The 16,032-nt window shown below is 28.6% G+C and overlaps 2 protein-coding genes across 4 annotated transcripts in view; both read right to left on the bottom strand.

Moving 5' to 3' along the window:
• Positions 1–4,204: 4,204 nt before the first annotated feature.
• LOC18014418 (receptor-like protein 12) lies at positions 4,205–10,556 on the bottom strand. Of its 3 annotated transcripts, XR_002898809.1 has the most exons (3): positions 8,240–10,556; positions 7,991–8,150; positions 4,205–4,846 (listed from the first exon to the last, which is right to left on the bottom strand). XR_002898809.1 is itself a non-coding variant. In XM_024154740.1 (2 exons), exons 1-2 carry the CDS (start codon positions 10,549–10,551, stop codon positions 8,120–8,122), a joined length of 2,343 nt encoding a protein of 780 aa, XP_024010508.1. In that variant the 5' UTR covers positions 10,552–10,556; the 3' UTR covers positions 7,770–8,119. The 3 variants fall into 3 exon arrangements, 1 of the variants encoding a protein (XP_024010508.1); XR_002898808.1 differs by having other exon boundaries at positions 7,991–10,556; XM_024154740.1 differs by lacking the exon at positions 4,205–4,846 and having other exon boundaries at positions 7,770–8,150.
• A 3,100-nt stretch (positions 10,557–13,656) lies between these two features.
• LOC18014419 (uncharacterized protein At2g29880) overlaps positions 13,657–16,032 on the bottom strand; it is a 36,173-nt gene continuing 33,797 nt past the window's right edge. Inside the window, exon 4 of the mRNA XM_024154451.1 lies at positions 13,657–13,760. Within this exon, the coding sequence (XP_024010219.1) occupies positions 13,657–13,760 (104 nt within the window). The remainder of the gene's footprint in view (positions 13,761–16,032) is intronic.

Consider the following 16,032-nt stretch of genomic DNA (forward strand, 5'->3'; position numbering starts at 1 on the left):
TAACAAAGGAAATTATGACATATTTCCGCTTGCAAAATATTTAACAAATAAAACTTATTTCCCAAACACTGACTTATAACTAAACTTTACAAAATTAAAAAAAAAACAAACAAACAATGGGACTTGAACCCGTGAGCCTTCGCTTAACAGATAATGCACCTAACCAACACAGCTATCATCTCATTCAGAGTAAATGATATATTGGAATTTATCCATAATGTTTTTGAATTTTAGATTTTGATCTTGCGCCACATTATTCGACAGTTAGAATTATGGCCCATGTTTCTTTTTTTTTTTAAGCTGTGCTAAGCATCTTATCTTATACTAAAAAAAGTGAAGCTATAGGCTTCTAAGGGTGTCCACATAAGATTTAAAATTTCAATTCTATTGGTCCACATCAACATTCAAAAATAAGGAAAGTTTACAAATTTTTAAGATTATTGTTGAATAAGGAAATTAAGAAAGTTTACAAATTCTAATATTATTGCTAAATAAAAAAATTCTGTATAATTTTTAATTGGTCCACCTCAACATTGAAAATTAAAAAGTTTACAAATTATTATTGTTTTTAAAAATTATTAAAGATAAAGAAATTATATATAATTTATATTAATAATAAAAACTAAAATAAATAATATTAAAATAGGAAAATTTAAATTTAAATTAGATGTATACACATATTTAGAGACTCTTACATTAGCATCCAATTTTTTTTGTCACATATAACAATTTTGAAATTTTTTTTTCTGTGTGTGCAACCATATAAAAAAAAATAGAGTTAAGTTTCACTTAAAACTGAGTCATTACAGCATAAAAGAACCAACTTGACTAAACTATATGTTTAACTATTAGCTAAATTACAAAAAAATATAATGAAAAGAGATATAAACAAATCCACTACAAGATGCTTTAATATTGAAAAAGAGACCGTAAAATTTCCAAATTTTGACCACCAAATTTGAGAAGAATGATAAATTCCAAGCAATCTGAGAAACATGTCAAGTGATTGATATTCGACACTTTTGAAAAACGAAGCACATAAAATAGAGAAAGAATTTCCATCATTAAGACGAAGGAGATCGAGGTATCCAAAGAAGATTTTTGAAATAACATGGCATCTGATGGGGTTTTAATAACCTAAATTTAACCACAAAGGTAACAATTAGCTGATCAAGCAGCATCTGAATACATTCGGTAAGCCTCAAAACCAGGAGGCTTCTAAATCCTATTACTAAGAAAAATTAAAGCTATATGCTATTAAGAATATCCATATAGGATTTAAAAGTTCAATTCTATTGGTTCATACCAATATTTAAAATTAAAATTTTAAAAAAATTCTATTGTTAACAAAAACTTATATTTATAGAAAAATAAAAGTTGAAGCTATATGCATCTAATGACATCCACATAATATTTAAAAGGTCAATTTTATTAGTCTACAACAATAACTAAAATTAAAAAAAAAATTCTAAATTATAAAATTACATTGTTAATACAAAACAACATAAGAAAAATTGTTAATTAAAATTCTTTATAACAATTAAAGCTATATTATTTTCAATATTAAAGTAGGAAATTATGAAAATCTTGAATTTAAATTAGATGTATGCACACATATTTAGGGGCTCTTACATTAGCAATCAAAATTTTGTCACATACTATGATAAATTTTAAGTATTTTTTTCTTTTGTGTGCAATCATTTCAATTAAAAACAAAAATATAGAGTTATGTTTCACTAAAGAATGAGTTATTACAACGTAAAAGAACAAATTTGACTAAACTATCTGTTTAAATATTAGCTAAATTACAAAAAAAAATATGATGAAATGAGATATAAACAAAGCCACTACAAGCTGCTTTAATATTAAAAAGAGACTATAAAATCTCTAAAGCTTGACCATTTATTTTGAGAAGAATGATAAATTCTAAGCAATCCGAGAAAGATGTCAAGTGATTGATACTCGACACTTTTAAAAAATGAAGCACTGAAAATAAAGTAAGAGGTTCTGTCATTAAGGCAAAGAAGATTGATGTATCCGAAGAAGATTTTTAGAATAACATGGCATATAACAGAGTTTTAACAACCCAACCTGAACCACAAAGGTAACAATTAGCTGACCAAGCAATATCCGAATACATTTGGTAAGTTTCAAATCAAGGAGGAGAGACTAAAATCACTTGCCGCAACGGGCTTCGTGTGGGATTTTCGAGCTTTGATTTCTAAATCTATTACTAATCATAATTAAAGTTATATGTCTTTAAAAGTGTCCACGTAGGATTTAAAAGTTCAACTTTCTTGGTCCACATCAATATTTAAAATTTAAAAAATTCTAAATTTTAAAATTATATCGTTAACAAAAAATATATTTATAGAAAAAAATTTTAAAATAATATTGTTAACAAACTTTTCTGTTATTAATAACAGTTAAAGCTATATTATTTCCAAGGCATCCACATCAGCATTTAAAAATTCAATTTTATTCGTATATATCAAAATTGTAAATTAAAAAAAAATCCTAATTATAATATTATTGCTAAGAAAATAAATTAAAAACTAAAGAAATTTATATTAACAAAAAACAACATGATATTAAAATTTAAAAATATCACTGTTTAAGTTACAAATTTAATTTGTTATCTATAATAAAAATATATCCTATTTATACAAGATTAAGTTACTTGATTTTAAAGCTTTTCATGTAAAATTTTAAATAACTAATAACTATGATTTATATTCATATAAATTTTTGTTACATATGCAAAACATATTTTCACATAACCTCATGTAATATATTATGCAAAGATAATTAAAAAAATTACATTTTGTATATTCGATTTGCAATTGCAATAGATTAATAGAAATTTTTAGTTTTTAGTTTTTCAATTTGTTATTAATTTTTCTATACAATTTGTATGTATTAAATTGTACCGATTTTTTCTACCTAATTATAATTAGAAAAAGTGAGAATGAATATAATGAAACTGAATATAATCATACAAAAATCACTAAAATATATAAATAAGATTGGAAAAACACATATAACAAGAATAAAAATGAACATGATGAAAAAAAAAAAATTCATTCTTATTAGTGGAGATGATGTATAATCATTGAAAAATTATTTAAAATTTAACACAACCAATTGACAAAAATATATTTAATTCACATATTTTATGTGTTTTTATTCATATCATATTCAACTATTATTTTGGTTTCAAAACTAAAGTTGTTATTAATTTCAAAGTAAATATTTTATTTATTAGTTGTTTTTTAAATTAATAAATCAAAATAAAATTTTGTATTGGTTAAAAAGGAGCAAAAAAATTAATTTTTTTTTAATAACACATATATTATTAAAATAAAAGTAAAAATGATGAAAAAATAATTTTTTCTTCTTGATTTAAAGAAGTGAATGTATAATATTTTATCATCATGTCAATACTATGTTTAGAAAGTAGCATTTGATTAATTTGTAAAATTTTTAGGTAGTTTACTTTTAAGTGTTTGATAAAATAACACATTTTTAAAATACGAAATTCAAAACAAAACCGTTAAAACATCACAATTTACATTAAAATTATTATATTAACATTAAAATCTTTTTAATATATTATCAAAACACTAATATATAAAATTTATATCATAATAGATATAATTGATTGTATATAATTTTTATCAACAAAATACCCACGCGTAGCGTGGACGCAAATCTAGTATACTGATAAAAGTTGAAGCTATAAACTTCTAAGGGCGTCCACATAGGATTCAAGATTGCAATTTTATTGGTCCACATCAGCATATAAAATTTTTAAAAAATTACAAATTTCTAATATTATTGCTGAATAAAAAAATATAAAAGAATAAGGAAATTATGAATCAAATTTTCATTGGTCCACCCAACATTAAAAATAATGAAAGTTTCCAAATTATTTTATTATTTTTATCAAATATTAAAAATTAGGAAATTATGTATAAAATTTATATTAATAATAAAAACTAAAATAATATTAAAGTAGGAAAATAATATAAATAATTAAGAACAAAAAAAATTGTAAAATTTCTTCACATATACACACATACATTATTTAGAGATTCATACATGAGCATTCAAATTTTTATCACACAACTATATAAAAAAATAATAATAATTTTGTGTATGTGTGTACGCAACCATTTAAAAAAAAGAGTTAGATTTCACAAAAATGAGTTATTACAACGTAAAAGAGCCAATTTGGCTAAACTATCTGTTAAACTATTAGCTAAAAAGGATTATGATGAAAGGAGATATAGACAAAACCATTACAATTCGCATTAATATCGAGAAAGATACCGTAATTCTCCAAAGCTTAGCCACCATATTTGAGAATAAATATAAGTTCCAAGCAATTCGAGAAATATATTAAGTGATTAATATCCGACACTTTTGAAAAACACAGCGCTGAGAATAGAGAAAGAAGTTATGTCATTAAGACGGATGAGACTAAGGTATTCGAGGAAGATCCTTGGAACAACATGGGATCTGGTAGAATTTTAAAAACCCAACCTAAACCACAATGAAAACAATTAGCTGATCAAGCAATATCCGATTACAATCACTAAGCCTCATTACAAGGAGGAGTAATCGCAACCACTAGCCACAAAAGGCCTCGTGCAAGATCTGCCAATAACATGAAATCTGACAAGATTTTAAAAACCCAACCTGAACAACAATGTTAATAATTAGCTGATCAAGCAGCATCCGATTACAATCAGTAAACCTCATCAGAAAGAGGAGTGACCTCAACCACTTGCCGCAATGTGCCTCGTGCAGAATCTTCCAGTTTTGATTTCTACCACACACGGGCCTATAAGTTATATAAAAATGGAACTTACTTAATTCAAGTTATATAAGATCGTAAGTGTGTTTAATATATGTCACTGAGACAAAATTATGGTTTCTTTATGTTCCGGTTAAAATAAGACCATGAAATCACCAATTTTATATTCAACATTAAAAATGAAAAAGTTCACAAATTCTATTATTTTTTTAAAAAAAATTTAAAGATAAAAAATTATATATAAAATTTATATTAATAATAAAAACTAAAATAAATAATATTAAATAGGAAATTTTAAATTTAAATTTTAGAATTTCTAATATTATTTCTGAAGAAGGAAATTAAGAAAGTTTACAAATTCTAATATTATTGTTGAATAAAAAAATTTTGTATAAATTTTTTATTGGTCTAACTCAACATTGAAAATTAAAAAAATTTATTCTTGGGAGAATTGAAAATTAAATTATAAAATCCACACAAGACATCCAAGTTAATTTTTATGGTTAAAAGTTTTAATATAATCACTAAAAATTAGCTGACCAAGCAGCATCTGAATATATTCGGTAAGCCTGAAAACAAGGAAGACAGACCAAAAATCACTTGCACAATAAGTCTCATATAGGATCTTCCAGCTTTGACTTCTAAATCTATTATTAATAAAAGCTTAAAGTTATATACCTCTAAGAATGTCCACATAGGATTTAAAAGTTCAATTCTATTTGTCCACATTAATATTTAAAATTAAAAAAAAAATCTAAATTTTAAAATAATATTGTTAACAAAAAATATATTTATTAAAAAAAATAAAAGGTGAAGCTATATGCCTCTAAGAATATCCACATAAGATTTAAAAGGTCAATTTTATTAGTCCACATCAATAACTAAAATTAAAAAATTTTAAATTAAAACATTACATTTTTAATACTAAATAATATAAGAAAAATTTAATTAAAATTATTCTATTATTGATAAAAGTTAAATCTATATTATTTTCAAAGCATCCACATCAGAATTTAAAATTTCATTTTTATTCGTATATATCAAAATTGTAAATTAATTTTTTTCTAATTCTAATATTATGATTAAAAAAAATTAAAAATAAAGAAATTTCAACTAACCAAAAAAAAAATCAACATAATATTAAAATTTCCATTATCATTGTTTAAGTTACAAATATAATTTGTTATCTATAAAAAATATATTCTACTTATACAAGATTAACTTACTTGGTTTTAAGGCTTTTAACTTAAAATTTAAATAATTAATAATTATGATTTATATATCTATAATTCTATATTATTTTCATATATGCAAAACATATTTACACATAATCTCATGTAATATATTATGTGAAAATTATCAACAAAAATTACATTTTGTATATTTGATTTGGAATTGCAATAGATTAATGTAGAAGTTCTTAGTTTTGATTCGTTCATTTCTGTATTTATTTTTCTAAATTTGTATGTATTAAATTGTACCTCTTTTGCCTACTTAATTATAATTAGAGGAAGTGAAAATGAATATGATGAAACAATATAATCATACAAATATCATTATAATAAATAAATATGATATATTCAATTAAAAAACAGATATATCAAGAATAAAAATGAACATGATGAAAAAAAATTCATTCTAATTAGAAGAAATGAGGTATAATCATTGAAATTATTTAAAAGTTAACACATCCAATTGACAAAAATATTTTTCATTTATAAATTTTGTGTACTTTTAATTATTTTATATTCAACTATTATTTTGGTTTCAAATTTAAATTTGTTATTAATCTCAAAGCAAATGTTTTTTTTTTAAATTAATAGGTCAAAATAAAAAATTTTTTTGGTTAAACAAGAGAAGAAAAAAGATTCCTAATAAAAGTTGAAGCTAAATATCATTAAGGGTGTCTACATAGGACTAAAAGGACAATTCTATTGGTCCACATCAATATTCAAAATTAAAAAAGTTTCCAAAATTAATATTATTATTAATAATAAATATCTATAAAATAATAAAAAATTATGTATAAAAATTCCATTAACAAAAAAAGTTAAAATAATATTAAATTTAAAATATATTTTAAACAAAATACCAATTTACTTAGATATAATATCATATACAAACAATTAAGGAAAGAAAGTAAATTTTAACATTATTTTTTGGTTTTTTCGCAAACCGAATATAAAAAGAAACTGAATATTATGAAAAAATCTTATTTTGTTTCAAAGAAACGTATACTAATATTTTTGTGTCCATACTATTTTTATTATATAGTAATTGATTATTTTGTTATAGTTGTTAGTTATTTTTTTAGTATACTAACCTACAAGCATTAGAATAATTTAAAAATATTTATACGAGTTGAAATTTCTAAAAAAAAAATAATATTTAATATAATATAAAAAACAACACATATATTAATCTTTGTGATTTGAAATTAGTTTGAATTTTTTATTTTATATTTATTTACTGTCTTATTTTAAAATATATGAAAACAAAAATTGTGTTTATTAGTTTTTATTTTAATTAAGAATAAATCAGAAATTTGTATCAACTAAATTAAACTAGCAAAGGAAAGAGAATAATTTTCAACTTTATCATTTTTTTATAAAAAGCTTACATAACAAAAATGCAACTGAAGAAAAAAAACTTATTTTCTTGACTAATAAGTGATATATAGTATGTTATCTTCGTGTTAATATTAGTTAAGTACTATATAATTAGTTTGTTACATTTTGAATTAGTTTTGGTATACAAAATGTTAAGCATTCGACAAAATAATATGTTTTTCAAACGACACATATATAGATACAAACAAGATCGTTGAAACCTCAAATTCTATATACAAATTCTGAGATTAAAATTGAATAATTTTGACAAAATAAATTAAAATTTAAATAAAGATAACTGCTTAAATAGATTTTTTTATCAATATGATAGTATTAAAAAATTATCCACGCGTAGCGTTGATGTAAAATCTAGTTTAATATATGGTTTAATAAGCATTTAATATATGGGTTAAATGATTAAAAATATATAATCAACCAATCAAATTATAATGTGAGTTGACCAATCAAAATCTATTATTTTCATTAATCAAAACGACATCAAAAAGCTATGCTTTAAACCACCGTCCGATTTACTTCGCAAATACTAAAATAGATTTCTTACACATTCGCATCAAGCACAAGGTATAGAGACCTTGAACCAATTGGTAAAAGTGACTCTCAGTACCAAAACATCAAATCAGGCAACCTTGAACCAAATCGAGAGAGAGACAATTTCAGAGATCGCAAGATGTCACCGTTTTGTAAAAAACCGAATTGTTAAACTGTAAATCAAAGGGGAAAGGGTGAATCAGTTTCAATGGTACATTATTAATTTGCACAAAAGGAATTGTTGATTGAATATTTAACATACCTCGTCACGCCAGAAATCTTGATGAACCACTGAGGCTTTTTCGTAACCATAATGTGCCCAATAATCAATCCGATGATGACACCAGGTGCAAAGGCTATGCTAGCTGCAGTCCAGCTGAATACTCCTTCTTCTTCATCTGATTCTGGCTCTTGTGTTTGCTCTGTATGTATGTCTCCACAACTTATACTGAGAGGACGACCGCAAAGTCCAAGGTTACCTTCAAATGACGAAGCATCTTGTGTCTGAAACTGTGTGCCATGCGGTATTGGACCGACGAGCTGGTTGTGGGAAAATATAACTTTAGACAAACTTGTGAGGGCCCCGAGAGCAGGTGGAATTTTGCCTGAAAGCTTGTTATGCGATAAGTCTAGTGACTCGAGCTCCTTCAGATTCGTCAAAGATGAAGGGATGTTGCCAATGAAACCATTTCTTGACAGATTGAGCACAATAAGATTCTTCACTAGACCAATGGATTTAGGGATTGGTCCTTGGAGTCTATTACCAGAAATATCAATGGCTGTTAAGAGTGAAAGGATCCTCGTGTATTTCATCTCTACTCCTTTATTCATTAAAACCAATGAGTCTTTGTAATACGATTGTTCTCCAATGTATTTCAATTCTGAACGGTTTTCCTCCGAGGAAATTGCTCTCCAATATATGAAGAAATCAGATGGTAGGGTTCCATTGAAGGAATTATATGATATATCAATGATTCGCAATTGAGGAAACCAAGAAGCAACCTTGGGATTGTATTGTAACGACCCATGAAACTCATTAGAGTGGAGAACCAGTACTTGTAGCTTTTGTAAGGATTCCAACCAAAATGGAAAAGTGTCATTGATTCTGTTGTGTTCCACGTTTAGAACCTCCAAAGAAGAACAACTAGCCAAAGATCTCGGAAGTTTTCCCACCAGTTGGTTGTGACCAACATTGAGTGACCTTAGATTACTGCCATTGAAAAATATCTCTGGCAGTTCTCCGCTGAGGTGATTATCACCAAGATCGAGCGTCACAAGGTTCACAGATTTGAAAATGGATATGGGAACAGGCCCTATGAAGTTGTTATTGCAAAGGTCTAACTCTACTAGTTTAGGTGATGAAAAAATATTCCCAAATTCTCGAGTGTCGTTGTGTTGGTTATTTTCCAAACTAAGAGTATCCAACAAAGGAATGGTGACAAAAGAAGGAAGCATGCCTGCGAACTGGTTGTTGGAGAGGGATAAAATTGACAGTTTTGTCAGATTTAGTAGTGTAAGAGGAAAGCTACCACTAAGCTTATTGGACTTAACATCTAACAGGGCTAAGTTGCTCAAACTACCAAAAGAAGGCGGGATTTCACCAACAAAGTTGTTATGAGCAAGGCTGAGATCTCTGAGATGAGAAAGATTTCCAAGTGATGATGGGATTTCACCAACAAAATAGTTAAAAGAGAGGCTGAGAGAGGTGATATGGGAAAGATCTCCTAGTGAGGATGGGATTTCACCAACAAAACTGTTATAATAGAGGTACAAAAAAGCGAGATGAGAAAGACTTCCAAGTGACGATGGGATTTTACCAACAAAATTGTTACAAGAGAGGTCAAGATCGGTAAGATGAGAAAGATTTCCAAGTGACCTTGGGATTTCACCAACAAAATTGTTATCATAAAGGTTCAGAGAGGTGAGATGAGAAAGAGTTCCAAGTGAAATTGGGATTCCACCAACAAAACTATTATTAGAGAGGTCGAGAGAGGTGAGATGAGAAAGATTTCCTAATGAAAATGGGATTTCACCAATAAAAATGTTAAAAGAGAGGTCGAGAGAGGTGAGATGCAAAAGACTTCCAAGTGAAGATGGGATTTCACCAGCAAAGTTGTTACGAGCGAGGCTGAGATATGTAAGACTAGAAAGATTTCCAAATGAAGAGGGAATCCAACCACTTAAATCATTACATGAAAGATCAAGAGTGGTTAGAAAGCGAAGGTTTTGAACATTAAAAAGTTTGTTGTTAGAGTGAATGCGGCCATGGAGGCAGCTGCAAGAAAGGTCTAGACTGACCAGTTCTCTAGATTTGGCATCACATGTGATACCGTCCCAATAACAACAGTCGCTGTTATTCACCCATGACTCCGTTTTGGGATGAGAAGTAATACAAAAAGAAGAAGGATTGCCAATTTCAAACTTGTTTTTGAACTCGAGAAGTGCATCCCTTTGTTCTGGACGACACAAGTGTCTACTAGGAGCCGAAAATACTTTTTGAAAATAAAAAATGAAGAGGAGAAAAGAAAGAGTAATAGGAATGGTACTCATTGAATTCCAAGAACGTTTTTGCATCTTGCTTCAAACCAATTTAACTTTCTTGAATATTAAAACTGGTGGAAATATGATGGTTACATGGATTCATGCTCATCTTTTTATATACCAAACAATAGACTGTATGTACTCCGATCCACATGAATAAATCCACTCCGCTTGACTCACTAAATACTAATAGTCTTCCTCCAAACCGTTCTTCACTTTGGATGAAAAGAGTACAATTCACATGTCGTTTACTCGTTTGTCTAAACCAAACTAGATGCTAACTTTTAACGAAAGGCAGTGAACAATATGTACTCTGTTGATGTTTTTTTTCGTTTAGAAATGTTGACCATGTAGTCTTTGTAATAGGAATGATCATGAAGCGAACAGCCCCCAAGTCTTTCTCCAACCCGTTCTACACAGTAAAAGTCTTTGTTGAATGGTCAGTTTCTCAACATTTTGGTTTTACTCGTTGAAACTGCATATGTTGCTTGTCCAAATCAAATTGTTATTATATGCTAACTAGGTCTCAGCCACGAAATCGCAGGAAAAATCAAGTATTTTAAACTCTTAATTATTTTAAATATATATAAGTGAATATACATATTTAAACCAAACACAGTGAACATACATATAACAAAAAGTGATGATATTTAGATGTGAATATTCAATTTTTAAAAAAATTATCTACTATTCTAAAAAATAAATAGATATAACTTTCAAAAACATAAAGATACAAAGATAAATGAAGTCATACAAAATAACAAACACACATTTCTATTTGAGTTCATAGTTTACCATTAATGTAACAACATATAACTCAACATAGACATCCATATAAAAAATATCTATACAATTGCCATTGAGAAGAAGTTAATCAACAACTATAACCAACTTGATCAATTTTATTGATATAACTCAATCATTGATAGATATATTTTAAAAAATTTTAAAAATATTATCATGATATAAAATGGTAAAATCTCCAAACAAAAAAAAAATTCTAGTGAAAAATCTTGTAGAAAAATTTCAAATTTTTCAGGCTCTATAAAATTTTTGGAAAATACTCTAGTGTTGCTCTCTAGCTTGGGTTTCCCACTGGCAGCAGAAGGCCGTTTCTTCAACTCCTCAATGGCCTCAGCCTCATCATTGTCATCACTAGACACCTGAGCTTGTTCCATTGTTTGGATTTCAAACCATTAGAAATAGTTTTTATACATTTTAAATCAAAGTTAACTTTTTTTTGTCATCAGCCTAAATACCTATCACGATTCAGAAATCCAAATCGGTGGTATCGAGTTTACATATATAATATCTAAGGGGTAGACTTGAGTACTCTGTGCTAATTTATCCGCCTTGAATTTATCACATCATATACATTGGATGTACTATTCTTAATTGTGTGATATTAATAGTACATTTTAGAGACTTAGAATTTATGTGCCAAATATAATTAGTATTCATGAATGAACAAATAGAAATAGAAAATGTTGTGGTTGCACCGAGATCAAAAAAAAATCTGAACTTGGATAATGATTGAATTGTATATAAAGCACCTTCCTTAAAGAGTATTTTGACCTTTATGAAGCATTGGTTTACACAAAATCCTTTGTAAAATAAGACAATCAAAACTTTTCTCTTATTTTCGGCTAAGATACAAGAAATACATATAGAGTTTTCTGTGTTTGTTATTATGTTGTTTTTAGGGTTTAGTATTCATGAATGAACAAATGGAAATAGAAAATGTTGTGGTTGCACCCAGATCAAACAAATTCTGAACTTGAATAATGATTGAATTGTATATAAAGTACCTTCCTTAAAGAGTATTTTGACCCTTATGAAGCATTGGTTTACACGAAATCCTTTGTAAAATAAGACAATCAAAACTTTCCTCTTATTCTTGGCTAAGATACAAGAAATATAAATAGAGTTTTCTGTGTTTGTTATTATGTTGTTTTTTCTAGTTGTTGTTTACAATTACTTGCTCTTATCTATTTTTCCCTCCAAAGATTTCTCAATATTTTATAGAATTCCAAGAGGTTCAAAAGTAATGGTTTAGTATAACCATAATCCCAATAACTGCAATGGTTTAATAACTATAAACTCAAGAGTTATAATGGTTGGTAAAATAACCATAAACCCAAAAATTGCAATGTTTAGTAAATAACCATAAACTCAAGAATTGCAATTGTTCACTACAATAATTGTAACACTTAAATCTCCAACATTCCACTCCCATTTAATTGTAATCATATATTCATTAAAAAAATAACACATATACCAATTTTATGCATAAAAAGAATGTTGTGACGATTGAATTTTTATCTTAATGATATGTTTGCCAAAATGATTACAAGTTTTTAATATTTATGATTTCATATAATTGGAGGTTTCAGAAGATAAAGAGTACATGTATATAAAATTGAGAAGCGAAGGTGTTGAAGTAAATAATTTATTCACAATATTGAGGAACTGCATTAATCTTGTGGACGGTATAATGATATCTCCTAATTATTCAATTTTGAGTAAAAATTTTTTTGGTCGACAGCGTAGATACCTAGAACTATTCAGTAACTCAAAGAGATTGTATGGAATTTACATATATAACATCCTGAGGGTAGACCCGAGCACTTTGTGCTCAGTTGTCCGCCTTTGTATTCTTTGCGCGTGAAATGTGTGAAATCTAAAAAAAGGTCAAATCCTCTTTACTCTTCACAAACTCCTCCAAGTGTAAATCAAATGCTGGTCATTCTTGAGTAAAGTTATATTATATTTATCTCTTCACATATGCAAAGTAGTGCCTGCTATTACAGAATAACAAGTTATTTAAGGGGGTGTTATTCAATCTGTATGTTGAAATCAACTCTACTAGATTAGAGTATATCAGATTTTAAAATTTTTTAATTCATTTAGAATCTAATCTATATGAGTTGTTTAAAATTTTAAATTACTTAGCAGTGTATTTAAAAAGTTACATGCTATCATTTAAAATCTAATAGAATAGAATTCTCAATAAATTTTGGATTTGAAAAGATCAAAGAAAAGAAAACAACCTAAAACCACATACGTTCAAAAAAAAATCAAAGAAAAAAAGCAACATAATAAAAAAAATATTGCAACCTAAGAAAAAAAAACCCACATTCACTCCATATTGGTTTGAATCCACCCTAGCCTTTCTTCCACTGACATACTAACAAAAACATCTTGTATTCCCAAATGGTAAATCTTGGTAAGTGCTTTGTACACTACAAGAAAGAACGCCTTTTACGTCGAAAAATATCGACGTAAAATTGACGTAATGGAGCTATTGCGTCGAATTAGCGACGAATAAAAAATCGTCATAAAACAATCGTCAGAAATCGTCGTAAAATCGTCGTAAAATTTCCAACACCAGAAAATCGTCGGGAAATATTTGTCGTAAAAACGACGTAAAATTTTCAACGCAAGTACGATTAAACACAACATCGACGTAAAATCGATGTAACATTACATCGAATTTACAACGATTACGAGATGATCTATGATGTGGTGTGTGTTGAGGGTTGTCAAGTTTTACCCTAAATGAAATCAATAGCCGCAAGTGCACAGCTGATCGATTGTAGTACTTAGGGATCGAATCCACAGGGAAGGAGGATCTTTTCCTGCAAAAAGCCTTTGAAATAAGTATTAAATAAGGAAGTCTAGAACCAAAACGGTTTTGTGTGGGTTTGGTAGTGTGTTTGAAATGCAAAAACAAAATCTTAAAAGAAAATACGGGAATTAAATGACCTAATAACTAAACTTAACGAAAATGAATAAAAACGAGAAAAACGAATATTCTAATTGCTTAAATGAAAATTAACTAAAAAGGAATGAGAATATTGAACTAAAGCTTGAAATAAAAAGGGTGTAAATCAATAGGCAAGAAGGCGTTGGGGTTCAGGGAAGTTTTCTCAATGGTACGAACGATTCAAAACATTGCTAGAGAGTAAAATTGATAAGATCTTAGCTTAAACTTTTCGAACTGGAGTCACGGACGTATGAATACGCCACTGTCGTGATCATAGACAATTATCTCTCTCAACCCTGACTAGTAGGTTTCCACTCTGGTCCTGGAAGAGAAGAGATGCATTATGTTTAAGACTCGTCCTAATTCACAAATCGCCCATAGGTAGGTTTCCACTCCTATGTTTGTTTTGCTCTCCCAAACTAGATCTGATACCTGATGAACACTTTCGTGTCACCAAGCATCTGGATCAGATTGTAGTTCATGACGCTACTCTCATGCAGTAAAAACGAATTCAGAAGAAAAAGTTCTAAGATTCGGCTCAAAAGCTCATGGAATCCTCATCGAACATATAAATCCCCGTCGAAAATCCTTTAATCCCAACAATAAAACTACTCAGACATAATGAACGAAATCAAAAACATAGTATTAATAAGTAGAATAGAAACCGAAATTGAAAAAGAAAGAACAAGGGTTCAAGAGAACAAATCTCTCTCTCCCTAAAGGCTAAAGCAAAAACAATAAAAGTATGAAGTAATGATAGATGGTATTCGGTTACACGATATCTCCCGTTTAGGGTTCCTAAGACATGTATTTATAGTGCTCAAGACCTCTCTGGACGTCACTTAGGGTTTCTCCAAATGTAGGCTTCAGAAATGGGCTTTTTGGGCTCGGAGGTTGATGGCCGCGGTCGGGAGTGCTCTGACCGTGGGGAATGAGTAGTTTGCCGCGGTCGGGATGCTTTTGACCGTGGGAAATGAGTGTTTGGCCGCGGGTGGAAGTGCTTGCCGGCTGGTTTACGGGACATCTTTCTCTTCGCATATCTTTTGATTGAACCGTTGGATTGCCAAGCTGTAAAGTGCACTGGGAAGCTGACACTTCCATCTTTAAGGTCTCCATATTTGAGCTGGATCAGACGGTGAGAAGGCCTTCAATCAGGGGTGAACTTCTGACGGTTTGACTCTGAGCTGAAATCTGGTTTTCTATCCATTTTGTTAAACTTTTCCCTAAGTTACCTGAAAAGAGTCTTGGAACTACAAATACTAGAAAAACGTAATAAAAGTACTTAAAAGCAATTGAAAACATAGAAAAAGCATTTCAAAACGATCCATAAAAGTGGTCAAAATACGGTGTTATCAACTCCCTCAGACTTAAACCTTTGTTTGTCCTCAAACAAAGCAAAAGCCTAAACTGGTTAAGTGAAAACAAAAATAGGGAATGCACAAATCTCATAGACATGAACTCCTAAACTAGGACCAAAGATAGTGCATCTATCCACAACTTAGTCTAGAAAATTCTCACCAATGCACAAGAGATACTAGTCCACTTTTTCCGTCATGCAAAACTTAAACAATCTAAATCTTGATTCCAGTCAACTAGCTCTCTACATTCATTAAGTTCAATAGTGAGTTCTCATTAAAGACATCATCCAGGGTAGACGGCGTTTGGCATTAAAGGGCTATTTAAGTGGTAGATTTAAAGTGTTTCGGGTTACCTGAAGATCTGGAGGATGCAAGATAATATGCAAAACC

Source organism: Eutrema salsugineum, unplaced genomic scaffold (assembly GCF_000478725.1).
Source record: "Eutrema salsugineum unplaced genomic scaffold, Eutsalg1_0 scaffold_3, whole genome shotgun sequence".
NCBI classification, from domain to species: domain Eukaryota; kingdom Viridiplantae; phylum Streptophyta; class Magnoliopsida; order Brassicales; family Brassicaceae; genus Eutrema; species Eutrema salsugineum.